Source organism: Mixophyes fleayi, chromosome 2, assembly GCF_038048845.1.
Source record: "Mixophyes fleayi isolate aMixFle1 chromosome 2, aMixFle1.hap1, whole genome shotgun sequence".
Lineage (NCBI taxonomy): Eukaryota > Metazoa > Chordata > Amphibia > Anura > Limnodynastidae > Mixophyes > Mixophyes fleayi.
Genome location: NC_134403.1, coordinates 361,140,851 through 361,168,396, shown reverse-complemented (window position 1 = coordinate 361,168,396; position 27,546 = coordinate 361,140,851). Strand labels below are relative to the sequence as shown.

The window sequence follows — 27,546 nt, the reverse complement described above, 5'->3', positions numbered from 1 at the left end:
TACGGCAACCATTAAGCAAGCTTACATAAAGGCTAACCGTCCTGTGCCGGAGAGACTTACGGCCCATTCTGCCAGATCGGTAGGGGCGTCGTGGGCAGCTAGAAATGGGACTTCTGCGGACCAGCTTTGCAGGGCAGCCACCTGGTCCTCTGTCCACACCTTTACAAAATTTTACCAGTTTAATGTATTTGCATCCGCGGATGCAAATTTCGCTCGTAGTGCTTTACGAGCGGGGCTTTCAGAGTTGTCCCATCCTTAGGGGGCTGCTTTAGAACGTCCCCATGGTAAGCAGTGTCCCCCAGACCGGATGAAACAGAAAAAAGGATTTATGTACTTACGTTAAATCCGTTTCTCTGATTCCGTCTGGGGGACACTGCGATCCCTCCTTTCTGCTTTTTTTCTGTGTGCTCTTGTTTGACTGGCCTTTTCTCCTTGGGTTTTTTAATTAACTGAACAAGAGTGGGCAGGGGGATTGTAGAGGGGAGGGGTCTGTCGGCAGTACTAAAAGTTAACTAGTTAGGTGCCAACTCCCCAAGCTCCCTCCACAACCCATGGTAAGCAGTGTCCCCCAGACGGAATCAGAGAAACGGATTTAACATAAGTACATAAATCCTTTTTTTTCACTTATGAAATGCTTCTAATTGTACTTCAATATACAATATATATATATATATATATATATATATATATATATATATATATATATATATATATATATATATGAAGCAGCAAACTTTTTGAAAACCAATACTTGTGTCATTCTCAAATTTTTTGGCCATGACTGTAGGTGGATGCTTAGAGGATTAAAACCAGCACACTAGTAGTGTATGTCGCACTTACCTCTCCTGCAACTCATCCCATCTTTGTTCCCCAATTCACCATATCATAAATCCCAGTGTTTGTCAAAACCTATGATGATGATCTGGTTTTGTACGAATGTTGACACGGGATCCAGTTCAGCTGGCCCGTTGAAAAAGGCAGGAACTGCAGGGACATCTGTGCTAAATATTTTCTACTAGAGTGTATTGAACAAACTAATCTGTATCTTCTGTGCTTACAAGGTGACGGTGAAGTAGTGGAACAAGTGATTAGTCAGCAGACAAACTATGATCAGCAGCTCCAGGGGCCGAGCGTTCTGGATGGGATAATCAGACGGTTACAACTTCAACAAGATCAGAGAGAGGGACCTGAACAGGAGCCTGGCTCTAGCAGGCAGCCCCACGTAGTGGACTCCAGAAGGAGAGGTCTGTTATAATCTACGGCTTGTGGTGTTTTTATAAAACAAAAAAAAAGACACAAATTGCAGCTACTCCCAATCTAGGTGCAAATCCTAAGTAGCTATTCCGCTTCCATTCTACTGTCCACTTTAAACAGTGTTACGTGACATTACTAAAAGCAATCTCGGTTTTTGCACGTGGTCATTTAGTACTTGGCCAAAGAGCGTCTATTTCATGTGTTCCATATAGACAGACAAATCGTAGAGTGATTTATGTAGATCATATATCTGTGATTGTGGCGATAGTTACATGACCTTCCTGTGATTGGGGTCTGCAGTACTTTTGTCTTCTTCCAGACACCCCAGTTACAACACATTGAAAGGAATAGATCTGGAATGCATGTAATAACGCAAGTGTTTCAGTGTATTCTCCTCAGTGTTCTAGTTAAGATAGAACATAGAAATCAAACGCTTTAGTTTTGAGCCACCTGTGTGTGGGGGTTTTGTTTTGTTTTCTTTTTTTTCTCTTTTAGAATTATCGGCTATATAACAGCTTTGTGTCATTTATTTTAATAAGAAAATAGTTGTATTGTCTATTTTTTAATATCCTTCACTTTATGTAGTAGCGCTGTTGGATTTCTTTAGACCTTTTACTCATTCAAATTGCACCATCATTTCTCTTTGTTATATTGTATATACTATGCTCACCTTTTTACATTTCAACGTGAAATGAGCCATTATCTGTTCTGACAGCAGCACATACTCCCTGTGCTCCCGCATAATGATACATGTACTTCATATGTTTTAGATGTCCTCTCCCCTCCAAATATCGGCCTGCGGCGTAGTGGACAAGTCGAAGGTGTTCGCCAGATGCATCAGAATTCACCTCGCAGTCAAATTGCGACTGAACGGGACCTCCTTGCCTGGCGACGGCGGGTCGTCGTGCCAGTGATACCGTGCAGTATATTCAGGTTTGTTTTATTTGGATCAAGTGGTGACAGCTTTGTTGATTCTGTTTTTATATTTTACATTTTTTTTTTTTCTCGCCCTACTACAGGAAGGAGGAGAATTATAGAATTGCGAGAGGTCAGCAGGAGAAATTGTTTTTTGGAAAGCATAGGAGGACAATATGTTGCTCTTCGCAGGAGGTGATTAATTGTAGTTTTGTTTCTGAAAAATGTGTCAAAAACATCCTATATATGTGATTGCCAGCCCAGGGTTATAGACAGACTACGGTCGGGTATTTAAAAATGTTTGAAACCTTTTGATCCCTACATGGTATGTGTAACGGTGAAGCCATTAATCTTGCTGGCCATGTATTCTTAATCATTGGCATTTTAATTTATGTTTAGTGAAACTTTTTTTTTTTTTAATGTTGACTACAGAAGTTAAATATTAAAAGGCATCTTGCAACATTGAGTGGTAAAGACCCTGGTTTGTATGTTTTTGTCTCACCTTTTGGCAGCGCTAAAAGTCAGGGTAAACTGGACCAAAATAGAACTGTTCCACGGGGTTCTCTCTGCAAATGAGGAAGCAGCACACAGCGTGGCTTTGAACGCTACGTGCTGCTATATTGGGTTTGCCAGGAACTGAGTAATACAGCGCCTTGGATTTCATGGGGTCATAATACATTGTCCCCCATCTTCTGCTGTCACAATAAAGAGCTCACGATTCACACATTTTTAACTTTCTTATAGTCTGTCCGCAAGCAGCTGAAGGTGTGGAATTAGCAGTCTGATTAGTGAGTGTTAGTTGATACTTTTGCACTTCCTTTCAGGTTGGCAGTTAAATGGTCTCCCTTTAATAGCTACCTGGCCATGTCGGTGCAATTTCTAGTGTAGTTTTGTGACCTGTACTTATGGTTTTCCTAATTTAAGCAGAATTTATTTCATTTTAAGGATGTGTCTGTGGTTCGTAATCTGAGTTCGCATACGATGAATGCGATGCATATTCGGCAGCCGTGTGGGGTGGAGGTGTTCCTTAACCTCTCGTGCGAGGAAAGAGAAGACGGAACCTCTTCTGCAAATGAGGACGAGGCAAGTGTACCTTACAATTTACTGTAATTCTTTGACATAAAGTAGTTGGCAGCGTGTTGGGCTCTTATACAAAGTAGGGCTGTCTCTGCACAAATCTGCCAGGAAGTTCCATTGGTTACGTTTAGCTTTAGTGCTGCTTAAAACTCATCAGCAACCGGTTCTAAGTTGTTTATAAACAGACAAGTTTGTGTATGTCCTAGGCGGTGAGACATTGACATTAAAGTTATAGTGGTTTTCTGTTTGCAGACAGAAAATGAAGCCGAAAATTCAAGCGATGTCCCTACTGACGACGAGGAACACTGGAGAAATAGCATAAGGTAAGACGTAAAAGTGTATTCTCTACTTCTTCTTGCTTGTATGGACTTATAATTCTACAGAGGCCATCATGTAAGTAATAAAAGTATGAAAATGAGCCCGTCCTCTTCTGCTTGTCGATACAGCGACTCATCCAGCGAATACTCTGAGTGGACGGCAGATAAAGAAGTTAATCTCCATCCGCCCAGCCGTATATCTACACGGCGCAAGGCTAGAAGATGGGTGAGCAGCTCTGAGGATGACAGCTCAGCAGGAGAGAAATCTGTAGAGGAGTCCTCGCCCTCAAGGAGAAGTCCTCGCATTCAAGAAGGAGACCTCCAGAATGGGGTACGCTGTATGATCAGACATTTCAGTCCACCTTCTGGGCAGAATGAAAACATTTCTTTGCTGTAAGTGCTGCGCATTCACGCGTTTCATGTGTTCTGTTCGTAGGCAACAAGAGGTTCCGAGGTGGTTCCACTAAGCAGGGAGATTTCTCTGGATTGGCGTACGTCGGTTTGGATCACGGATACAACCCCTCATCAATCCCCTTTTGTTCCGCAGATGGGAGATGAAGTGAGTTATGAACTATATTTACTTTTTACCTTGGTTTATACACCGTTTTTTCACTCTTAATTTTACACGGTTGTAGTATTAGCAGCTGAGACACAAAATGAGAACTATATAATGGTGGCATTTATGGGTTAAATGGTCCGTCATGCTTTTCTCCTTTATGGGTTGGCCAGTCAGAAGTGAGACCCCGGGGTGCCGGGGCTTCTCTCCTGGGTAACAATAATGCTCTCTGTGTGGAATGATTATGTATCTAATGTGTTTTGAATTCTGGAATCATTTATCCATAATCTGGTATTTTGTGTTTAAGAATTATCTTGCTATACCTAAAAGTATTATTTCCCCCACTCTGTTGCTGTCCTCTTTAGGTTGTTTACTTCCGACAAGGCCATGAAGCGTACATTAATGCTGTCAGACGCAGCAACCTCAGTATCTACAAATCCTTGAAAGAGCCATGGCAGAAATGTGCGCTTAGGGTAAGACCAGCTTCTCTGCAGTCTGGATCTGTTGTGTCAGGGGAGTCGCGTAGAGCTGCAGATGCAAATGTGGGCAGCACGGTGGCTCAGTGGTTAGCACTTCTGCCTCACAGCACTGGGGTCATGAGTTCGATTCCCGACCATGGCCTTATCTGTGTGGAGTTTGTATGTTCTCCCCGTGTTTGCGTGGGTTTCCTCCGGGTGCTCCGGTTTCCTCCCACACGCCAAAAACATACTGTTAGGTTAATTGACTGCTATTAAATTGCCCTTAGTCTCTCTCGGTCTGTGTATGTTAGCAGATTTAGACTGTAAGCTCCAATGGGGCAGGGACTGATGTGAGTGAGTTCTCTGTACAGCGCTGCGGAATTAGTAGCGTTATATATATAGATGATATTGACATTTGTACATAGACAGCCATTTTTTTCCTGGCCTCTAGATATTAACACGTTATGTTTTCTGTCAGGACCAGGAATTTGTGAAAATTGTTGGGATCCGATATGAAATTGGACCCCCCACTTTATGCTGTCTTAAACTTGCCTTGATAGACCATGTTAATGGAAAGCTCACGGATCACTCCTTCTCTCTCAGGTATGTGTTTTTTGTTTTTTTTTGCTTTAATGTAATGACATGTTTATAAATGGCACTCACTACTACAAGGCATTCCTGACCACAAATTGTATTTGCTGAAACCAGCCTAGTAGCAGGATTTTTTATATTAGGCATAGTTTTACCTCTATCAGCTATGAGGTTGCCTCAGTGCGTTGGTTTTTTGCCCACGCGGCCAAGGGCGTTATCACACCGTCTTACGATTGGCAGGTGGAGAGGCGATAAAGTGGTTATTGGACAATGACCAAAACAATGGCTCACTATGGCAACATGATTTCAGCAAATAGAGTTGGTAACGCCAAGGAAGCATTTAAAGACGTGTCAGGAATATTATACATTAATCTCGGTGTTTCTTTTAGAACAATAGGGAAATAAAAATCGTGGTTTTCTTCAGCAAGGTGGGGGTCTGTGTGGTCCTCATAGCCGTTTTGGTTTATACATAAAATTTCCATATTAAATTTAGTATTACTTTACAGGCCACAATATCATGTTATCTGTTGATTTACTGCCACACTGACAGAGTTCGCCAAGCTGTGCTGACCGTCCCTTTATGTTTAGCTACCACTTCTAATAACGCATGAATACATGACTGCACGTTTACATTGGTCATTAGATCCCTGCTGTCATTCTGTAATCCTGTATTAAGGCTGCTCTCCGGTCTGATTATTCCATATCTCCCAACTGTCCTGATTTTGGTGGCACATCCCCATTTGCAGGCCGCAAGAGAGACTGGGCTTACTGAAAAATGGACGGTGTTTTACCCAAATGTTATCGCTTGTGGGTGGAATTTGGGCATAATGGGGGTGGGGAAGAGGAGGAGCCACCTTAGATATCATCCTGTAGATAAGTTCTTTAAAAACAAACTGATGCACAAATGAATGTGTGGAAAAGGGAAGAGTTATAGGAAAAACACTGTTCATAAAAACCATAAATATAGTTTATAAATGTCCCGCAAAGACTCCTTTTGTTTTTTTTACACAGATTCAAGCTTTTTTTTTTTTTTTTTTTTTTAAATAAAAATATTTTTTTTATTTTTTTTAAAACAATACAGAAAAAGAAAAATTTAGATAGTTCCGAGAAGTATGTCGCTTCACATAGTGTAAAGAAACATGGTAATGTAGCATATACATTATCTTGCTATCATAGCAATCTGCTTTAAACTAAAGTTTCAAAATAGTAAAGTATTAAGATGTATCCAGCAGAGTCCCCCACATTGGTATATGTGCAGCAATAGACCAGGATAAGAGCCATGGAATGAAATGGGTTAGTGCACCATTCAGTTGGCAATGCCAGGAATACACTCAGGAAAGCGAGGGCAGGGGGGAGACGGTCACACAGGGTCAAAATCAACAGCCAGAGATCGCACCGCGTATCGTGACTTTGTCCATCGCGACCATACTTTAAAATATTTTGTGAGTAGAACGGGACTGATAGGTAAAACGTTTGGGTCCCACAGCCCCATTAACCAGGGCCATCCCGATGCATCCGCACTCGGCAAGAGTTACCTTGGACAGAGCAAAGGGATTAAGGGTTCAACCGGCACATCATGAATTCTCATGCTGGTTTTTATAAATGTCCCATTATGAAAACTTGCAAATCTGCTCCCTCCTTAGTGGTCATCTCCTGCTTCACTGAGCTCGATATCTGTGTCCAAGAGGCTAAGAGACCATCAGATCACTGAATCTTTACATAATGTTTTGAAATAGGGTGACCTGACAATCATCGGTTACCAGATATACTCTATTACGCTGTGAGTGTCAGTAACTCTTCAACAAACTCTGGAGTGTTGCTGGAAGCATTGTCCATTCCCGCAGGCTTTCGTTACATATTACAGCAGGATATTGTGCTGTTAAGATTTCTCTTCATTAGGAGTTTTTAAATCCTTTTATGTCCGAATCATTTTTGTTTAAGGTGTATTTCTCCTTTCAAAGAACATGTTTATCAATGTTGGCAATTGGTCTTCTGAAGTTTGCTGTATTTTAATGTGAGTTTCTGTCTTTAGATATCATGACATGCCGGATGTATTAGACTTCCTCATATTGAGACAGTTTTATGATCGTGCTTGTCGCACAAACTGGCAGGCTGGTAAGTTCTTCCATTGTCTGCTGAAATATGTAATGGTATATTAGTATATAATTTTTTGAATCTTCCGGCTTTTACTTTTTTATTTTGTGCTACTCTGCATTTAAGCTAATTAAGCAACTTTTACTTTTATTGCATTATTATTTGATCACTATTTCTACAAACGTATGGGCACCTTAAACATCTGACATATGGGTGATGATACTTTCCTCGGATTTGTTGACGAGAGTACAGGGCAATGTGGAAAATGGCCATCGTTCCCCTGCCTTCTGCCCTCAATCCCAACTTTCCAAGTCGTTCATGTGCACTATTGTCACTCTAAAGTGTTGATTTCTGTGTGAGCTTCTGTCTCCCCTGTGCCAATCTGTCAGAAGTAGAGTACAGTCAAGACCAAACCACTGTTTATATTTTATTATATATTATATATATTTTATTATATTCGGCTTCTGAAAGGAGACACAGGTTGGCTTTTATTGTTTTGGCAAATTTCATGTCACATTTGCGTTTGTTTTTTTACTAATGTTTCTTCTAGGCTATTTGGTTTATCCTGTGTCCATTGTGTCTTATTTGCAGGTTGGCAGTAATTGGTGACATTTAACAAACCTGGCTCAGTGTAACTGAGAAATGTAACACACCGCGGCCAGTCGCTCTGCTTTTCTAGACTGTACTAGAAATAAAGTCTAGCTGCTATGTCTAGCTGCCTTTTGCGCAGTTACCTCTACACTAATTCTCACAAATATTCCTCATTGTGTTTCAGCTCAATTCATTTTTTCTTAATAAAGAAAACCTACATAGTTATTTTTACCATGGTTTTTGATCTTTCCATATGAAGCCATATTGTATCTGTCCATTTCTACAAGCCCTGTTCATTTAAATGTAGAACTAGTCTGAATTTCTGTAAAGTAGCTCATGTTGTAGAGACGTGATCGAAGAAACACCTTTTATGTGTATTTAAGTGTGAATGTAGAAGCAGGTTGTGATATCCAAGTGTGTATAGGACCCTGCCAGGCAGTGTATAATACCACCTTTTGTCTTCCACTCCCATTTGCAGGTGACAAGTTCCGTTCTATAATAGATGACGCCTGGTGGTTTGGGACAGTTGTGGGTCAAGAACCGTACCAAGTAGACTTTGCGGACAGCCTGTTCCAGTGTTACACTGTGAAGTAAGACTGCCATTCCTCCTTGTGTGTCTCATTTTACTAGAACATGTGGATCAAGAAATAGACTGTCCAGGTATCGATGTAAGCGCTGTTCATTTATTGCAATAGAGCTTGCAATCAACCGAGATGGCGCAGCTGAGCAGACACAGCAGTACGAATTTATACCCTTCACCTAATGACGTATAAGGAGCAAACAATTCACTGTGCAACTTAACACTTCTCAATGGGGCTGTAGTTCTTAAAACTGAGGTGTCTCTCCCTCAGAGGGTTATGTTACACAAGAAAAGGAGATTACATTAACCTTATTGCTACAAGTAGTACTATTAAGCCAGTCATCCTTTAATTGCCTTCTCACTGTCTGTATCCTAACAAGATTTACACTCTTCCACAGGTGGGACAATGCAGAGATCGATCGGTTGAGCCCTTGGGATATGGATGTCATTCCTGATGATAGTATGTCATTTTTGTACAATACTTATATTACATTTATTTAGCATATGCACCTTTATGCATCTCTGCACATAAAATATTTCAGGCACAATATTGTTAATTACTTTTTTTTTTTCTGGCCTGTATGTGGATTGGTCAATATCGCACTTGTAGCTACTCTGCGGTCTGCTTTACTGTGAATGCATTTAACCACTGAGCCACTCCTCCCACACTGCAGCTGTCCATCGTCCTGTGCCGTTACCATGTACGGTTGTCCTGATGGCCGTATTTTGACCTAGACTAGACAGCCCGTGTCCCATGTGCAACTCTGTGTATTTATTAGTCCCTTTTTCTCCATGATAGTGGTTCCACCTGTAGAACTGGGAACCAGTGTCTCCATAACACTTGAAGAGCTGGATGCTTTACTGTATCGCCCCCAGGAGGGAGAATGGGGGAAAGGGGATCAAGACAGTGAATGTGAGCGAATCATTTGTGGCATTGACCAGCTCCTTAATCATGGTAAGAAATTGAATGGGTTTGGAATAATGCACATAACGTGTTACTGATCTGTTTATTGGTTTAACTTGACACTTTTGTAGTTTTAATTTTTAACTTTAGACACGTGTATGCGATCTCTGCTCTGAGAGAGTGCAAACAGTGCAGATTTATAGACTATCCCATTTACGGCCCAGATTGACCAGTGATGGAGAAACTGAACAACTAATTAAACACACAGGAACACTGTTATTATGCTAAACACTTGCACTATTATCAATTTTACTTGCCAAGAAGTGAAAGAAAGAACATACTATATATAACCACTAGGGGTCACTGGTTTTCTCTCTGGCTCCCACATCATGAAGCCCGATGTCTGGGACAAGGGACTTAAGTACTATATCCAATTAAGCTATGTTGCGTTAAATCAGATGAATGTGTGGATACAAATGTTTCGTCCGAGCAGCCCTAGTGCCTATAGTTATAGAGATGGATATCGGACCTTAGCAGCATGTATCCCATGTTCGCCTTCGCATGACTGACTGTATTTGGATTATTTTGAACTTGGTGCTTTTATAAATATTTGCTGTTTGTTTTCTGTGACAGACATGGCCGCCCCCTTTTCTGCACCTGTTGATATAAATGTCTACCCAGAATACTGCACGGTGATTCCTTACCCTACGGATCTTTGCACAATACGGATGAGGCTTGTGAACCGTTTCTATCGGTAAGATGTGTTTATATGAAACTCTGGACTGGGTGGTAGCTTTTTGTAATGAATTAATGAATGTAAATAAAGTTGCATAGCAGTAAAGATTGAGCCATGTGCTCTTCTAAAACATCAGGTTGTTCTACATCGATCTTGTCTGTGGGTTGTTTTCAGGCTTCACGCTGTTCATAACGTAAACTGTTTTTGTTGCAGGAGAGTCTCGGCACTGATTTGGGAAGTGAGATACATTGAACATAATGCACAGGTCTTCAATGAACCAAATAGCGACATTGCGAAGTCCGCAAAGGGGATCACAGAGTTGCTGCTAAAATTCATCAAGTAAGGATTGCTGTCTTCTGTATAGTTTTATGGTCTTATGGAGTGACTCTTGTTTCATACAAGCAGTCTTCATATGTCATGTTTACTAGTAGGTCATGAACACACTGCCTGCTTGTGGTCACCGTAAATGTGTTATTTTTGAGACTTAATTACAATATTCAAAAACTGGCAGCGGTAATCTCTTGGAAATGAACCTGCTGTAATTTCCAAGTGCCTTGGACTTCCAATGCAGAGCGATGAACCATTTCACAGTGATTGTTCCGTTATTAGAGAAGCGTAGTCATACCAGGTTTCAGACCAGGTCTGATGCATACTTTGAAAACAAAAACCAGTAAATTCAAACATTCATCTAAATGGATAAATAACGAGAGAGACTGTTCATGGAAACACAAAGCTCTGCGCCCACCTGCAGATGCCAATGTGTATGATCCTATGGGGACTATAGAGCTCTATGCCTACATTTCAATCAAAATTCTCCTGTAATGTTTCATATTCTAGGAGGATGTTTTTCCTCACCTATCTTTATTGTTTCTTCCCTTCTGTTCTGTGGGGCTTGGTAAGTAAAATAACTGGCTTCCTTCCAGCAGAGGGGTAAACAGGGGGAGAAGTTATCAGGTTTTAGTGTATAAATTTAAATTGCCGGCCCTCCTGACTGAGCCTCTATACCCCAAGGTCTCCAGTGTCCCCCAATGAGCTTAGAGAACAGGATTTAAGCTTAAAAATCCCATTTTCTTTCACTTTTACCGAAGTGAAAGCAAAGAACACCTGATTGCTTTACCCAGACCATAACATCTTTTCTATCTCCTTTGCAGTGACAGCAGCTGTAGCAGGATTACGGAGCTGTGCAACACTACTGAGGAGCAGGACTCGTGTGACAGACCGGTATAGTATCTCCTTGTGGTCATAAAGTTTTATAAGTTATTTGTATCGGAACTTGGGCTTGTTTCACTGCGAACAAGCTTGAAAGAACCACCAAACCCCAACATCTTCTAGTAACATTTACAATCATGATATGGCCATATAGATAATTGTCGACCGGCCTTATTATTGACATGTGTGATCGAGGAATGACTTGTACCCCCCCCTCACACTCTGTGAGTTACTGCCCCTGATCAGAGATCCCTTCCAGGTCCCTGTGCAGTACACACACTTAGCACTGAGGGTAAGGGAGGTGTTTGGTGTCCCAGCGTGGTGCATGTGCTTGTGGAGGAACTGGTTTGTTTCCCCATCAGTCTCGCTACAGTGCACACACAGACCACAGAGTGCCCGCACTTCTGTTATACTTCATTGTGATGATTACAGTTGGGTTTCTATTGCTTGTTTAGTAGTTGAATCGAGCAACCCACCAAACCGACCACAGCCAGATGTGTACATCCATTGTATGTCACACCATACATATAGTAAAGTATTAAGATGGTATTTAATATCCAAATCTGGTTACATAATAAAAGCTTAATTGTTCGGTGGGTCAGATAAATACAAACGTTCACTATTTGTTTAGTTTGGTAACTTTTTCTGCACTTACTGGTAAATGGTCAGGAAACGCAGGAATTTAAAATGAACTGGAGATTAGAACTAGTGGTTTTATCACTCGTACAAGACATGTAGACTGGAGGGAAACAAATCATTGTTACTAATGTTGCCAGCTCATGATATTATTGGTATTGTGGTTGCATTCTGTTATTTGGAGTAAATCTTCAATGCAATGGGGTTACCTACAAATCTTCTTCAATCGCTTCAAAATGCCCACAAAAGTGTGTGTGATACTTTAGCCTGAAGAGAGAGGTTTGTGATTTTGTGTCCAATTATCAACTGCAAAGGTTCATTACATGTGCAGTCCTGACGCTAAGTACGAAGATACATGATGTGTGTGTCCGTTCAAGCGCAGTGACGTCTTATACACATCGTGCCTGGACTTTGTAGAGTGTGGCGGGGGGGCCCGCGGGCCTGTAGAGTGTGGCGGGGGGGCCCGCGGGCCTGTAGAGTGTGGCGGGGGGGCCCGCGGGCCTGTAGAGTGTGGCGGGGGGGCCCGCGGGCCTGTAGAGTGTGGCGGGGGGGGCCCGCGGGCCTGTAGTGTGGCGGGGGGGGCCCGCGGGCCTGTAGAGTGTGGCGGGGGGGGCCCGCGGGCCTGTAGAGTGTGGCGGGGGGTGAAGTCTATTGTCTGAATCTGGAGGGATTCATTTGTATTTTGTTATAAGACATTCTAATCTTAAAACACTTACTATTTTAGTTATGTAAACAATTTCCCTCAAAAAAGGTGCATCGCATTGTAGTGACTTTTATTTGTTTTATACAGTATTACTTTGGTTGATCAGCCCACAATAACTGTATCCTCTTTACTACAACAGCGATTGAGGAATGCGAATGCTTGGAAGAAACGTTGCGTGGCTTTGGTCGACTTCGTTATAGATTGTGAAGACTCTCAGCCGTTCAGGGAGCCTGTTGACCTGGAGCTGTACCCCGTAAGTCCACGGTTATTCCAGTATTGTTTTAAGCAACTGCACGTCCTCTTGACAAAAACAAGTAAGCTCATATAAAGTATAAAAAGGGCACATCGTGAATAATGTGCTTCAGAGTATTAAAGTACAGGTATATATTAGTTGTTATGCTTAGAAGCATAGTGATTTCACATGGGCTACACAATTTACTTGCTCTGTGACTCAAAGGGGTCAGATAATTGCATCTTATTGTTCAGCTCTGGTGGAAGATTTTGGTGAGATACAAAAAAATGTTTTGTTAAACTTTGGTGTTGAGACTAATAGTTGTGTGTCCACGCTGCATAGGGAATTAGACCCAGTAGATAATGGGGAAAAGTTGTTCTAAAACAAGTCCTACCCCTCCACAGATTTCTAAACCACATCCAGCCTCACCAATATACTTGCTGAATGTTATGTAAACGAAGCACTAAAATTGAAAAAGATTCTCAAAGAACAGATGGACTTTAAATGGGCAGACATTCAACATGAATGTTAAATCTTTTCTGGTCTTTGAACACCTGGACGATTGTAGGAGTTCCTATTCTAATCTGATACGATCGTTAGATGCTGTTAAGATTGTTATGATATTATGGGACCACATTTTTGAATCTCTGAGCACATTTAGGTTCCCTAAAAAATCCGCACAATATTTAGTGGCCATATATACTAACCAAATAACACACGATTGCCCCAGTAGGTTTATATTGACACCCTTTCAGGCGTGTAAGGACACATTAATTGACGCATTTGAATAAGGGTTGAAAACGATCCTTGAGTTTTGTAAATACTGTTCTTAAAAGTGAATGGTGATCCTACCAACCCTCAGTGACGTAACACAACTTTCTGGTTTTGTAGGATTACAAGAACATTATAAAAACCCCTATGGATTTTGGGACCATAAAGGAAAGATTTGCAGCCGGGAATTACAGTAGTCCCTTGGAGTTGTGTAAAGATATGCGATTAGTCTTCTCTAATGCCAAGCTGTACACGCCAAACAAAAGATCACGGGTATGACTTGTGTATATATTAATATGGTAAAAAGTGTGATTTTTGTGCTGTAATCCGAAGTGTACAGTGCCTCACTTTAAGAATTAAGGGTGATGTCTGTAAGCATTTACCCACACGTTGTGTGTAGCCTGCCGGGGGGGAGGTGGCTAAGCCCCCTGTCTAACCTTGTGGCGTAAATCTGGGCCCAAAGTAACTACCGTGAGACCTACTCTGGGATCTAGCACCCCTTAGAGGAATGATAGCCAGAACCCTGGTGTGGGGAATCAGGTTGCAGGAGCCCAAATACTACCAGTCCCCTTCTCACTCACATCTTCAAGGAACTGTGACAGGATGGACCGCCTATACCACCCTGTCTGTTGTTGCTGGGAACCGGCTGAGCTAACTTTGCCACCGTTCCCTTCCGTTATCCCAAATGAGCCCTCTGCCGCAGTAGGAGGGGCTTACAAAGGCTGCCACCACTGGACTCCTATACCGGCATCCAGAACCAGGTTTCTTCTGGGTAACTGACGCTGCGAGTGTACCCTGTTACTGGTGTACCTGGGCTGGTACTCCTGACCTCTTACTACGGATCAGGGAAGCTATCACACTGACCAGGGCTGCATGGGTAGCAGGCAGAATGCTGGTACCAGAAAGCTTGGGTCCAAACCTCAGACAGATGGAGAACAGATTAGTTTTAGGGTCTAATCTGCAGGTCACAGGAATACAGCAATACTGAAGATGTTTTCAAGCAGGTCTTTGAAGCAAGTGATGTTAATTTGCGCTCACACTGGTTGGAGCTACCAGTGATCAGGTCAGATGAAAATCAGGAGAACAAGTTTCCAATACAAGCTAGTGCCTTTTATATAGTTTAGGCACAAACTATTTTTAGCATCAGGATATAACCTGTTTACACAAACATAGATGTACATGTATTGCAAAGCCACTAATATTTACACTTATCTATGAAATTCTTAAAAACCTTGCTGTGATATCCTGCATCTTATTTCAGAGGCAGGAGACCCACTCAACAGGTCTGACTGGCATGAATATTTCAGACAGTCGCCGAATACACATTCCCAAAGAAAAAGTACAAACCTCAAAACAAGCCATTTCCTCACATCACAATTCACAAAAGGCTTTGTAAACAAAGGCTCATTGTATCAGATATATACATCAGAAATAGGCATTTTCTTTAGAAAGGTTAAAACAGAAAAAACTAATTTTGTACCCTGGTCTCTGAAATAACGATTTCCTATCTCAACATATACACAATATCAAACATAAGTGCTTGTGCAATTATATAAATAAGCACCCTGTGATATTTTCTTTATATAAATTCATACCAGATGTTGTTTATCAGTGATCCAGTCACAGGAACCCTTCCCAGAGCCACTGTAGGGGCTCCCTCTCAGCCCTTGATGGTAGCTAGATAGGAAGACTGATGTATGCTGACAGTAGATAGGATAGTCTGCTTTGTCCAGGGCTAGTATTGCTAATTACTTTAGCACACATGGCTAGTCTTTGTCCTTGACTTTAGAGGGTATAATAGTTATTATACTTGATCATAGACTGACTACAATTCCCAGCGTTTTTCCTTATCTTGGTTTGTACCCTCCTTGTGTGTGATTTGTCTGCCACCTATTGATCTATTTGCCCCTCTCACCCTTTTGTTTCACTTTCCTTTGCATCTTTTTGACACTGTAATTCTTCTGCAAATGGTCCATTGAATGAATGTTGGGTCTGTGCAGCTTTCTCTTCAGGGTAATCCTTTTACAGTGAGTGGAAGCTATTTGTGTGTTCCCTGGGACTTTCGGTTACTAAAGAAACTCTTTCCTTCGTAGATCTACAGTATGGTCTTAAGGCTTTCTGCCCTGGTGGAAGAAAAGATGAAAGTTATTCTCTCAGATTATAAAGCTGAAAAGAAATCCTGGCAGAGAGATGAAGGTCCCTGCGCTACGAGGAGACCCGGAGCAAAGGACCTGCAACACTACAAGAGTTCATCTGGGTAAGCCTTAGATTTATTTTGTTGTATATAACATTGGAATTCTAGTCTTTACCGATAAGAGTTGGCTAAATTTCCACCCGCTGGTGCTACACATAAATTGTCCTCAGATGTCTTTGTACTTCAAGACCCTTCTTCACAGTTGATTCCCCATGTTGGGTGAAGGTTTTCTACACTTAAAATTGTCCCCTGAAAAAGGATGCTGTGATTGTTAAAACGGACTGTATCCAAATATGGGTCTTTCCTGTATGTTTGTGTAATGTTATCATAAAGAGAAGAAAATAGTCCTAGTTTTTATGGCTCTGTTAGTAAATCTTCCAAGAGGATAATATCTTCTATTCACGATGTGTCTTATCAATAATCCCTTTAACCCCTCCCAGAGCCTCTTGCCAATCTTGCTGCATTGCCATAATTTGCATCATCACTGAAGAGGCCTAATGGCAAGGGATAAATGTGATTGAGGGGTAGAGAGGACACCCCAGGGGTGTGGTCAGGTCTGGAGAGGACTAGGAATATGACAGAGGTGGCAGACAAACGGCCCAAGTTTCCTCTCTGAGTAACCCAGAGGAAAGTGTATTCCAGACACCGTTAAGCACAGAACATTTTTCCAGTGCATTCTATTAAAATATAGTGAAAGAATTGTCAGTGTGCAGACAGAACGCCTAGTCCACACCTTTTAGCGGCTGTTTCTCCTTTAGGATCAGTAGATCACAGAATAGAGGAATAAGATGGTAAAATCAATAGTTAAACTAGATGGCACCTCTACGGCTATGGCTCTTTTCATTGCCTTAAAACATATTAAAGAATTCTGCAAAACGATTATGAATTATTCTCTTGTATTATTGTATAATCCAAAAACATACAAGTAGGTTAATTAGCTGCTATTAAATTCCCCTTAGTCTCTCTTGGTCTGTGTGTATGTTAGGGGATTTAGATTGTAAGCTCCAATGGGGCAGGGACTGATATGAATGAGTTCTCTGTACAGCGCTGCAGAATTAGTGGCGCTATATAAATGATGTATTCAATGTTTTGGGAAAATTGTTTTAGTACAAACATGTTTCGGGTGGAAGCTTTCTCCATTTTTGACGTGTATTAAGTTCTGTTACTCGCATTGCTTTGGCGGTACGGGAGCAGGGTGTAGGTGGATCTGGTGGTCTGTGGCTACGGTGATGATCATGTGATAATGGCAAACTACATACCGTCCCCTTATGCGTTCATATTTATTTTCAGCACAATCTCCAGGAAAGTCAGACAAGCAAGACCGCCGTCTCCCTTTGGCAGAATGAACGGTTCTCGGACAGAATTTTCTTTATCACAGTCTACCTCAAGTGGCGTAGCTTCTGCTGTAGGCCAGCTCAGCATAAGCGGTTCCTCTACGAGACGCTCAGAAGGACAGTCACTTGGCACCGCTCCCCAGCCAACATCTCGAGTGCGTGACCCCTCACCAGGCGCTTCTACGTCATCAGGTGATCTTAGTAGTTTCACCAGTTACCTCCACTTCTCCTGCGTATCTACCACTGGTACCCGCTGGGGCCTGTGTTGCTAGTCTTCCAGGTCACGCTTGCAGATGAGCGGACCGTTCCCTGGTAGCCATTCATAAGAAATAACGTTTTAGATTGTAAGCTTACAAGGCTACAGATGGAAGCAGCCATTGATATGCTCCCTGGCTGTGGTGACCTCATCACATGCATTTCTTTGGAGATCTGCTCCATTGGTATCTGTTTAGGCATATTGATGTTGGTTAATAAACTCACTTTTTTTATTTATTTTTTATTTTGTAATATTGTCTTTTGCATAAGATTGTAATTGAAGCACTATGGGATCCTATATGTTACATTGTATTTGTAACACTACATGCTTTTCTGACTTCATAGACAGTGAAACCAACTCCACTTCCTCTACCTCAGCTTCTGAACATTCCTCCAGCTCTTCATCTTCCTCTAGCTCCGACTCTGAGACCAACGATCAGTCTGATTCAAGCCCTGTCAAACACAGGGTTAATGGCTTAAAAGCAAAAACATGTAACGGTAGACAGCCAGGATCCACTAATGCAAAGCAAGGTACGTGAATAATTAAAAAACAAAAACAAACTGTTATTCCTTGTGCTGACTCTCTCCCAAATTATCTTAGGAGGCCTCTGTCCTTCATTTCTGGCCAATTTCCTGCAATCTGTATTGGTCAAAAATGGTGTAAAAACTTCCCCTAAATTAGAGGTTTGGAAGTGATCAGAAAACACTGTATACAGCAAATTTAATTTACAAGTCCATTTTGTTGATCTGTGTGTTCTTATAAGCGGTTTACTTCTGATCTGTTCCTCGTGAATCCCTATTGCTGCTTTCAGACTTAAATGTGTGAAGGAATCACCGCCCTGCTGGAGCAGACGTCTTTAGTGTGACTTAGCAGTGAGGGATTTTATCTTGGACGTTTTTGTTACTCATTATGGCTAATGCTAAACTTTTATTACTCTGCCTTTTTGAATACTATTAACCCCTTTTTTTTTTTTTTTTTTTTTTCTAAATCTTTTTAGATAAAGCATCTCAGGGCAATAACCAAAGGAGGACTGTGTCCAGTAAAAGGAAAATATTAAGTTATTCTGATGAGTCGGACTCTGTATCTTCCGTAAAAGCCCAACGGGGGGCACGAAAGAAAGTGCTCCGCAAGAGTGCGGCCATGGCGGCCAACAAGATCAAACGTATGACCGATGTGGAAGACTGTGGGGCCTCCACCTCGGACACTGACTGCAGCGCCAGCAAAAACACCAGGACGCTGCCCCACAGGACGGCCGCGGCCAGAGCCAAGAAACGACTCTTGGACGGCAGTGAGGAAGAGCTTGGTTCAAAGAGCGACCAAGAGCTTGTAACAAAACTAAGGTCTCCAAAGATTTGCCCACAGTCTTCCCGTGCCGCCAGTAGTCCAAAAAGTGATTCTAGCATATATAGTTCAGATTTAAGTATAACTTTCTCCTCTCCAAAGCTGTCCGCGGATGAGGATTTATGCCAGGGCGTAGATCACATAAATGGTGAGAACCACAGCGCCGATGAGCACTCTGTACCGGATTCTCCGTGTGCTCGTCCAGCCTCCACTTCCCGTAAGTATCTTGAGGATTCCGAGGGTGAAACGTCGTCCTCCAACAGTAGCATTGCAGTATTAAAGGAAAAACAGAGCGAACTCAGGAAGAAACAGTCGTCCGAATGCAGAGTGGTCCTTACAGACGTTTGTCTATCCGGCACTGAAGAATATTTCCGGAAGTCTTGTGGAAATAAACCACGGAGAGTCTCCGATACGGATTCCGATTCGGCAGCTGAAACTCAGGACAGAACGCAACGAAGGAGAGTCTTGTCTTCATCGGTGTCGCCACCTGCTAGAAACACAATAGTATTAAGTGACTCTAAAGACTCTTCAGGAAGCGAGTATGATAGTAATTGCAAGTTCTCAAGTTCTGGTGAGGGTTCTGCGGCAAAAAACAAGAATGGCGTTGTATGCTTGGATCCAGAATCCTCCCTCTCTGACAGCAGCATTAACGTTCGATGTAAAATGAATGGAAAAGGTCCAGTTTTGAAATCTAGAGGCCCTGATCAAAAGAGGAAGCGAGCCGAGAGCAGCTGTGACGAGGACTGGCAGGAAGTGGACACTGGAAAGCGAAAGAAATTAACCCGCCGCTCGAAGATCTGCACAAGGAACCGGGGAAAAAGGACGGTGAGATACAACGACGACGAAGAAGCTCCGGCTCGGAGTGAGATAAACTTGGATCGCGTGCGTCCCAAAACCGCCTCTCTGCGGAGGGAGCGCGCGCGCGCCAGGCAGTTTCTGCTTAACTGAGAAGTGAAAGAAGTACTAACTTCTAGTTCAAATTCAGGGAATATACTTCTATTTTTCTACAGTAAAAGATCTATGAATGTGGCTGAAACAAGACTGTATTTGACTGTATTTCTTATTAAAGCAATTTATAGCACAGATGCCAAAATGTGCCTCGGGGCAGGTGACATCTGAGAGCAAAGATTGTTTGTATTTCCAAATGTTTTACAACCGGTAACTTCAGAGGGTTCTTGCAATGGGAATTGACTACTTAGACCCTTGTTTTACCGCTAGACTTATCGGCCTTTGAACACTAATTTGCACAGTTTGCTTTAAGTTTACAAATCTGTCTAAAGTTTTTGTACTATTTTTTTTTTTTTTGTCTGTTTAGTTTGTTGTTTTGGGGATTCTTTTTTATGAATCGCGCAGAAAGATGGTAAAAGAAAAACTAACATTTTTTTTTCACCCCTTGCAAAACTTGAACACAGGTTTAATCCCACACACTAGTGCCATTAATTTATTTTCAGCCTTCAGTAATTATATCTGCTCTTCAGAATGAAGCTCTTGTTTGCACACGGTCTGCTCCGTTTGTCATTCTTTAAATGCTCAAAGCCTTTTTTTTCGTTCTCTTTTCATGTTCAAATTCAGCAAATACCTTTTGGTTTATTGAAGTTAAAATATGGGTTAAGACCTCTGATTTTTCTGCAGCCATAACGGCACGTGTAGGCAGACTTGTATGAAAATGGTTAGTTCAGCGACCACCCATCGTAGAAGAATTGTTTAGACTTTATGCATCTTTGGTCAGTCTTCCGTTTCTAGCGAAGCTGGTTTGTGTTCGTTACAGACTAATAACGACTTTGCCGCGGCTATTTAATTTCGGCAGCACATGACTCTGGTGAATAAATTGGTATAGAGTCCAAAGCCAACTATGTTAAATTTGTCTCGCCCAGGAAGTCTTGTTGCAGCATAAAAATAAAAAAAGTTTGCAACCGAGTTTCAGTGTTTAATGCAGGGAGATCGATTGAGACTGTCTTGTTATAGTACTTATAAAGAGCATATAGTCAATAACTACGCCTTTTACCCTCGTTTTAAAGGGACGGTGTATGAGGTGCTTATGTTTAATTAAAATGCATTTCTTATGTTTTAATAGGCATATGTGTTCAGTGGTTTATTATTTTTCTTGTATAAAGTTTGGATTGGCATTTTGCACTGTGCGCCCTTTGGATCACATCTGTGCGTGTGGGAGTGTGAGATGCCAGATGTATTGAGAGGCATTTATATATTTTTTTGGGCCAGCTAATTCATATCTAAGTATTTTCTGCTACGGATTAAAGATTATGTGCAATTTTAAAGACCCTCTCTTTATTTTTTTATTTTACAAACAAAAACCGCGTGATTTGAAAGGTTGACATGGGTTATAATTCAGCCCGGGGGCTGTATCTTATTATGTTTTTCAGTCCTGTAGCACACTAGGCAGTAAGAGTGGGGGTCTCACGTTATGTAATAATTTTGGTGTACTACATTTCCTGTTTTTGGTATAATCTCTCTAGAATACAACAGATCACTGTGTGATTCTCACAATAGTCTTTCAATGCCATGGTTAAACGTTATGTAGACTAAAATCTCGAATTCTAGTTCTCAACCCAATCGCTTTTTATTTAAAAACAAACTACCATGGATAGAGAGACATGCGCACCTCCCACAGGTAATGCAAATATTTAATTATGTAAAAATGGAGTATAACCAAACATGGGGAAAATAGATTACTTTGCATGGAGCAGCAAGTATTAATATGCACAGGACATCACCTATATAAACATGCGATATTCATGTAACCATACTCCAACCAAGTACTGGAAAATCCTAAATGATTGCTGTTATTCTAGAGGAGCCGACGTGGAAGTCCGAGTGCACTGTGCAGTACTGTGCATCCATACACTATATAACGTGGACTTATTTGGATAGTAGATAACACTCATCATGTTTTCCTTGTATCAAACATGCTTGTAGAACACTCTTACACTTGTCATCCCCTGCGGGATGACCTGGTGACTTTAATGGCTTATCTTGTAATATCTGGAGGAGAACAAGGCCCTCGTCATAACAATTTTATAGGTTTTGGTTATGTAATTATGTTTGTTTCACTCTCACAAGAAAACCACACAACCCACAATAATGAATCTTATAATACAATAAAATGTACAATTCTCAATCTGGTATTGCAGTCTGCGAGAGTCTCCTGTAAGTATATAAAGATCCCTGGGAGAGCTCCAAATGATCAGATGCAAACACAACTACCCATGTGTCAGAATATGCAAGAGCACAACTTGTACAAATAAAATAAATAGGAAGAAGGAAAGTCACCCTGACCTCTGCTCCACTGACAGATATCTATGCATCAAAAAGTAAGGAATGCGTGGTATTATCACAGGTGACTTGTCAGTATGTCGAAAGACCAAACCTGATCTGCAAAAGTAGTAATTGCTAACGTGCTGCATCAAGTACATGGTTGAGAACTAGCGTTTAGACTGAAGGTGGGTTGGGGTTTATTTTTGTGGTCAAATTGCCACCATAAGAAAGTGAAGTTGAATGTGTCCATTTATGGATCCTGGAACGTCGTTGATGCCGTTCCATAAGATGTCACATTTTGGTGCTGTATGATGGGTGCCCTACAAGTAAGATCTAGGTGGGTTTCCTGATCTAATACAAGCCATAGGACCATGACATACACCACGCATTTTGCAGTACAAGTCAATTTGTGCTTTAATATATGGATGCTTAAAGAAAACATCAGTCACTCTACTAGTATATTTTGGTAATGTGAAGCATCCATTGTTGTACGATATATGAAGTATCTGACTTCACTAACCAATCTCAGTGACTGATCTGTGTTTCATTGCATGTCTGTTACAATGAGTCAGAAATTAAGTTTCAGATGCATTCCTTTATCTACTTGCTCAGGTACACAGAGAGGTTTAGATAGCCAATTTGGTGGTGGGACACCTAAACCAATAAGCTATAGTGGGATCAATGAGTGATATATACCCTAGGCCTTTCTAATGATCCTATGTGTATTTAACAAACTGAAGTCCCCCTTCAATCGAAATTAAAAATGTTATATTTATTAGTAAAGCATAAAATCAAACAAAAAACAAAAGAATTTTGTAAGGTTTTTTGTTGTTTTTTTTCATCCAATACTCAGTATAAACTTACTCAGGTGCTAGATTTATACAGGGTGAGTGATAAACAGTTACTGTCACAGGGGTATATTTCAAAAACCCCAAAAATCGAGACAACCGGAAAATCAAAATGATTGGATGGAGCTTCAGTGTGCAGTCATCACTCCACCCCACAACCTGTCCACGTTTATGACAGGAGGACCAATCAAATCCACAATGAGGGAGATTGTGGCATCTTATTGCTGAACTAATTATATATATATATATATATATATATATATATATACTTATAAAAAATTATAAATGTAACAGTTTTATTATATTGTATTTTGTTTTAGTTGGCCTATATAAGTAAGAATACTATTTAGATGTATGAGCATGCCCACACCTGTTATGTCAGATGGCTCTTAGAACATAACATACATAACAGTAATGAGACGGTAACCTGCAATGTTTTCTTAGCTATACATAGCAGAAGGGACTGTATACACTATACAGTATTATGTTATCACTGTGCAGGTTATAACCAAACCTATGGGGATGTCTGTTACCTCCTTCCCTGCTCTCTGTCATATCTTCAGACTTTACATGCTCCAGAGTAACTGTCCTAAGAGGATTATCACAATGTAACCCTGTCAGTGCTACGGATAGTGTGACTCTTCCTGCCCATATATCTAGAAAGTGCTATGGATGAGATATTTTATTTATTTCTCTGGATCTACGTTCTCTCCGCTTCCCTTATCAGTAGGAGACCCACAAGGCTCAGTCCTAGACCCTCTGCTCTTCTCCATCAATACCTCTTCTCTTGGAAAACCAATAGGCCCCTTTGGATTTTGGTATTATAAGGGCACAGTCGTGCCCTTGTAACCTTAATTATATCTAAAAAATTACATTCTGCCATTGGAAATCTGAGAGGGGGATGGCATGGCATGGTGTTTGAGGAGCTACATTTTAAAAGGTATTAAAGCTATTAAACCGAAATTTGGCATGCGAATGAAGAACCGTCCATAGGTGCCGTATAACAAATTTCAGAAAAAAAGAATAAAAAATGACAAATTAGGAATAATCTAAAGTTCAAAATCTCAATGTTTTTTTTTTTTCCCCACTTCCTGTTCTGCAAAAGTCAGTTTTTCTGGGTTTTTTTTGGGGAGAGCGTAACTCGGTGTACAGGAGGTCTAAAGTTTTATGAGAAGGCTATTAGGGCTGAGGAGTGCCTTTGAGGGTTTAAAATTTTGAGAAAGTTAGTTTTGTTTTTTTTTCGTTTTTTAACAATTTGGTAAAATATGCCCCATTTTACAGGTAGGGGATTTCATAACGTTGCACATGTCAGCTGGAGGTTGCACATGGCAGTTGGAGGTTGCACATGGCAGTTGGAGGTTTGTGCTGGGTGTACTCATACTGGCTTCACTTGAGAGCACAAACATGGCTGAATCTCTGAGCTGAAGAAATTACCCACATTTTCTAGCCACAGGGGGAGCTGGTTAGTGTTTTGGGGATATGGGTGGGGCACCCTGTAGTACTATTAGCCCAGGCACTGCTCTCAATTGAGAGTTTCATCTCTCCCTGAGACAGCTGTTAGTGAATCCATTGTAAAGCTCCCGCCCCTCAGTGACATCAGTTAATTCATTCCAAAGTGCTTTGCGGTACTTGTACTGATCACACTCAGTGGTAATCACAGCGGGGAGTAGATGTGAGGTATCTGGACATTAGCATCTGACATGTCCCTCTTTACAAGTGACATGTACTGGAGAGAAGCTGCAGATAATCTATACACACCCACTTCTCATTGCCTGCTGTGGGCTGTGTTTTACTCATTGGTTTACTCATGGCTTTTCTGTCAGAATCTGTAAAAGTCTGTCTGCTTTCACTGGTGACAGCATCAACTAGGACTCAAGTTTAAGGACTGAGGAGGTGATTACAGTGCTGCAGGTGCTGTTGATAAGCACAATGTGGTACATACCGCACCACATTTCTGACTGCCAGAACATGCATCCATACATACTGCACGCTGCCACTGACTGCCAGAACATGCATACATACTGCACGCCGCCACTGACTGCCAGAACATACATGTATACATCCTGCACGCCGCCACTGACTGCCAGAACATGCATACATACTGCACGCCGCCACTGACTGCCAGAACATGCATACATACTGCACGCTGCCACTGACTGCCAGAACATGCATACATACATACTGCACGCCGCCACTGACTGCCAGAACATGCATACATACATACTGCACGCCGCCACTGACTGCCAGAACATGCATACATACTGCACGCCGCCACTGACTGCCAGAACATGCATACATACTGCACGCCGCCACTGACTGCCAGAACATACATACATACTGCACGCCGCCACTGACTGCCAGAACATACATACATACTGCACGCCCCACTGACTGCCAGAACATGCATACATACTGCACGCCGCCACTGACTGCCAGAACATGCATACATACATACTGCACGCCGCCACTGACTGCCAGAACATGCATACATACTGCACGCCGCCACTGACTGCCAGAACATGCATACATACATACTGCACGCCGCCACTGACTGCCAGAACATGCATGCATACATACTGCACGCTGCCACTGACTGCCAGAACATGCATGCATACATACTGCACGCCGCCACTGCCTGCCAGAACATGCATACATACTGCACGCCGCCACTGACTGCCAGAACATGCATACATACATACTGCACGCCGCCACTGACTGCCAGAACATGCATGCATACATACTGCACGCCGCCACTGACTGCCAGAACATGCATACATACTGCACGCCGCCACTGACTGCCAGAACATGCATACATACTGCACGCCGCCACTGACTGCCAGAACATGCATACATACTGCACGCCGCCACTGACTGCCAGAACATGCATACATACTGCACGCCGCCACTGACTGCCAGAACATGCATACATACTGCACGCCGCCACTGACTGCCAGAACATGCATACATACATACTGCACGCCGCCACTGCCTGCCAGAACATGCATACATACATACTGCACGCCGCCACTGACTGCCAGAACATGCATACATACATACTGCACGCCGCCACTGACTGCCAGAACATGCATGCATACATACTGCACGCCGCCACTGACTGCCAGAACATGCATACATACTGCACGCCGCCACTGACTGCCAGAACATGCATACATACTGCACGCCGCCACTGACTGCCAGAACATGCATACATACTGCACGCCGCCACTGACTGCCAGAACATGCATACATACTGCACGCCGCCACTGACTGCCAGAACATGCATACATACTGCACGCCGCCACTGACTGCCAGAACATGCATACATACATACTGCACGCCGCCACTGACTGCCAGAACATGCATACATACATACTGCACGCCGCCACTGACTGCCAGAACATGCATGCATACATACTGCACGCTGCCACTGACTGCTAGAACATGCATGCATACATACTGCACGCCGCCACTGCCTCCCAGAACATGCATACATACTGCACACCGCCACTGACTGCCAGAACATGCATACATACTGCACGCCGCCACTGACTGCCAGAACATGCATGCATACTGCACGCCGCCACTGACTGCCAGAACATGCATGCATACTGCACGCCGCCACTGACTGCCAGAACATGCATGCATACTGCACGCCGCCACTGACTGCCAGAACATGCATACATACTGCACGCCGCCACTGACTGCCAGAACATGCATACATACTGCACGCCGCCACTGACTGCCAGAACATGCATACATACATACTGCACGCCGCCACTGACTGCCAGAACATGCATGCATGCATACATACATACTGCACGCCACCACTGACTGCCAGAACATACATGTATACACTTCACAAAAAGCCATAAAAATTCCATAGACAAAAAACCTTACGGTTTAACATGTCCAATTAAGGTTCCTTATACACAATCTACAATGTAAGAAAACTGCAAAAAGCAATGAAATTATGACAGTTAAGGCAGAGACCTTTTTGTCTATGGAATTATCTTTAATTTATTCTGATTTCTCGCCATTTGTGTTCTGCGTTAGTCTTTCTGCCATTTCATCTTGGATGTTCTCGTGTCAACTCAAACTCCATCTTTCAAAAAGCGTTTATAATATTCCCACCCACCAACAGATGTTACCTACCTGACATTTCTATTTCTGTAGACAATAAAATCACAATCTCGCTGCCTGGTTGTGATCACGGACTCAAAACTATCATTTGTTCCTCACCGCCAATCTATATCTAAATCCTGTTACAAACATCGAAAAAACATTTCCAGAATACGCACATATCTTGCACAAGACCACATTGATTACTGCAATATCATCCTTACTAGTCTTACCCGAATCAGACTCTCGCCACTACAATCTATATTGCATGCAGTGGTTAGATTGATTTTGCTTGGAAACCGATGTTCTACTGCTGATCTGCTCTGTCAGTCTCTACACCTCCATTCTTTGCCAGATCTGCATCTCTCACCCATACTCTTTACCAGCTCATGTTCCCGGTTACAGGAATTTTTTTGAGCTGCACCCACTTTGTTTAATTCCCTGGCTCGCACAATAAGACTTTCCTCTAGTCTTCAAACGTTCTCAGAAATCCCATCTCTTTAGACAAACTTAGAAAATTCCACAACCACCCTATTAACCCCCCCCCCCCCCCCCCC

The 27,546-nt window shown here is 42.1% G+C and overlaps 1 protein-coding gene across 2 annotated transcripts in view; it reads left to right on the top strand.

The window, feature by feature from the left end:
* BRWD1 (bromodomain and WD repeat domain containing 1) overlaps positions 1-21,025 on the top strand; it is a 56,257-nt gene extending 35,232 nt beyond the window's left edge. The window contains exons 18-39 of one of the 2 annotated variants that reach the window (XM_075197255.1): positions 1,062-1,244; positions 2,025-2,187; positions 2,274-2,364; positions 3,115-3,252; positions 3,499-3,569; positions 3,693-3,894; positions 4,000-4,122; positions 4,485-4,592; positions 5,056-5,180; positions 7,201-7,283; positions 8,332-8,443; positions 8,832-8,893; positions 9,233-9,388; positions 9,971-10,091; positions 10,287-10,412; positions 11,225-11,294; positions 12,761-12,874; positions 13,745-13,897; positions 15,718-15,881; positions 17,109-17,344; positions 17,753-17,938; positions 18,406-21,025. In XM_075197255.1, coding sequence (XP_075053356.1) covers positions 1,062-1,244; positions 2,025-2,187; positions 2,274-2,364; positions 3,115-3,252; positions 3,499-3,569; positions 3,693-3,894; positions 4,000-4,122; positions 4,485-4,592; positions 5,056-5,180; positions 7,201-7,283; positions 8,332-8,443; positions 8,832-8,893; positions 9,233-9,388; positions 9,971-10,091; positions 10,287-10,412; positions 11,225-11,294; positions 12,761-12,874; positions 13,745-13,897; positions 15,718-15,881; positions 17,109-17,344; positions 17,753-17,938; positions 18,406-19,697 — 4,079 coding nt within the window. In that variant the 3' untranslated portion in view covers positions 19,698-21,025. Of the gene's footprint in view, positions 1-1,061; positions 1,245-2,024; positions 2,188-2,273; positions 2,365-3,114; positions 3,257-3,498; positions 3,570-3,692; positions 3,895-3,999; positions 4,123-4,484; positions 4,593-5,055; positions 5,181-7,200; positions 7,284-8,331; positions 8,444-8,831; positions 8,894-9,232; positions 9,389-9,970; positions 10,092-10,286; positions 10,413-11,224; positions 11,295-12,760; positions 12,875-13,744; positions 13,898-15,717; positions 15,882-17,108; positions 17,345-17,752; positions 17,939-18,405 lie in introns of both variants that reach the window. The other variant, XM_075197256.1, reaches the window with a different exon arrangement.
* The last annotated feature ends 6,521 nt before the right edge of the window (positions 21,026-27,546 follow it).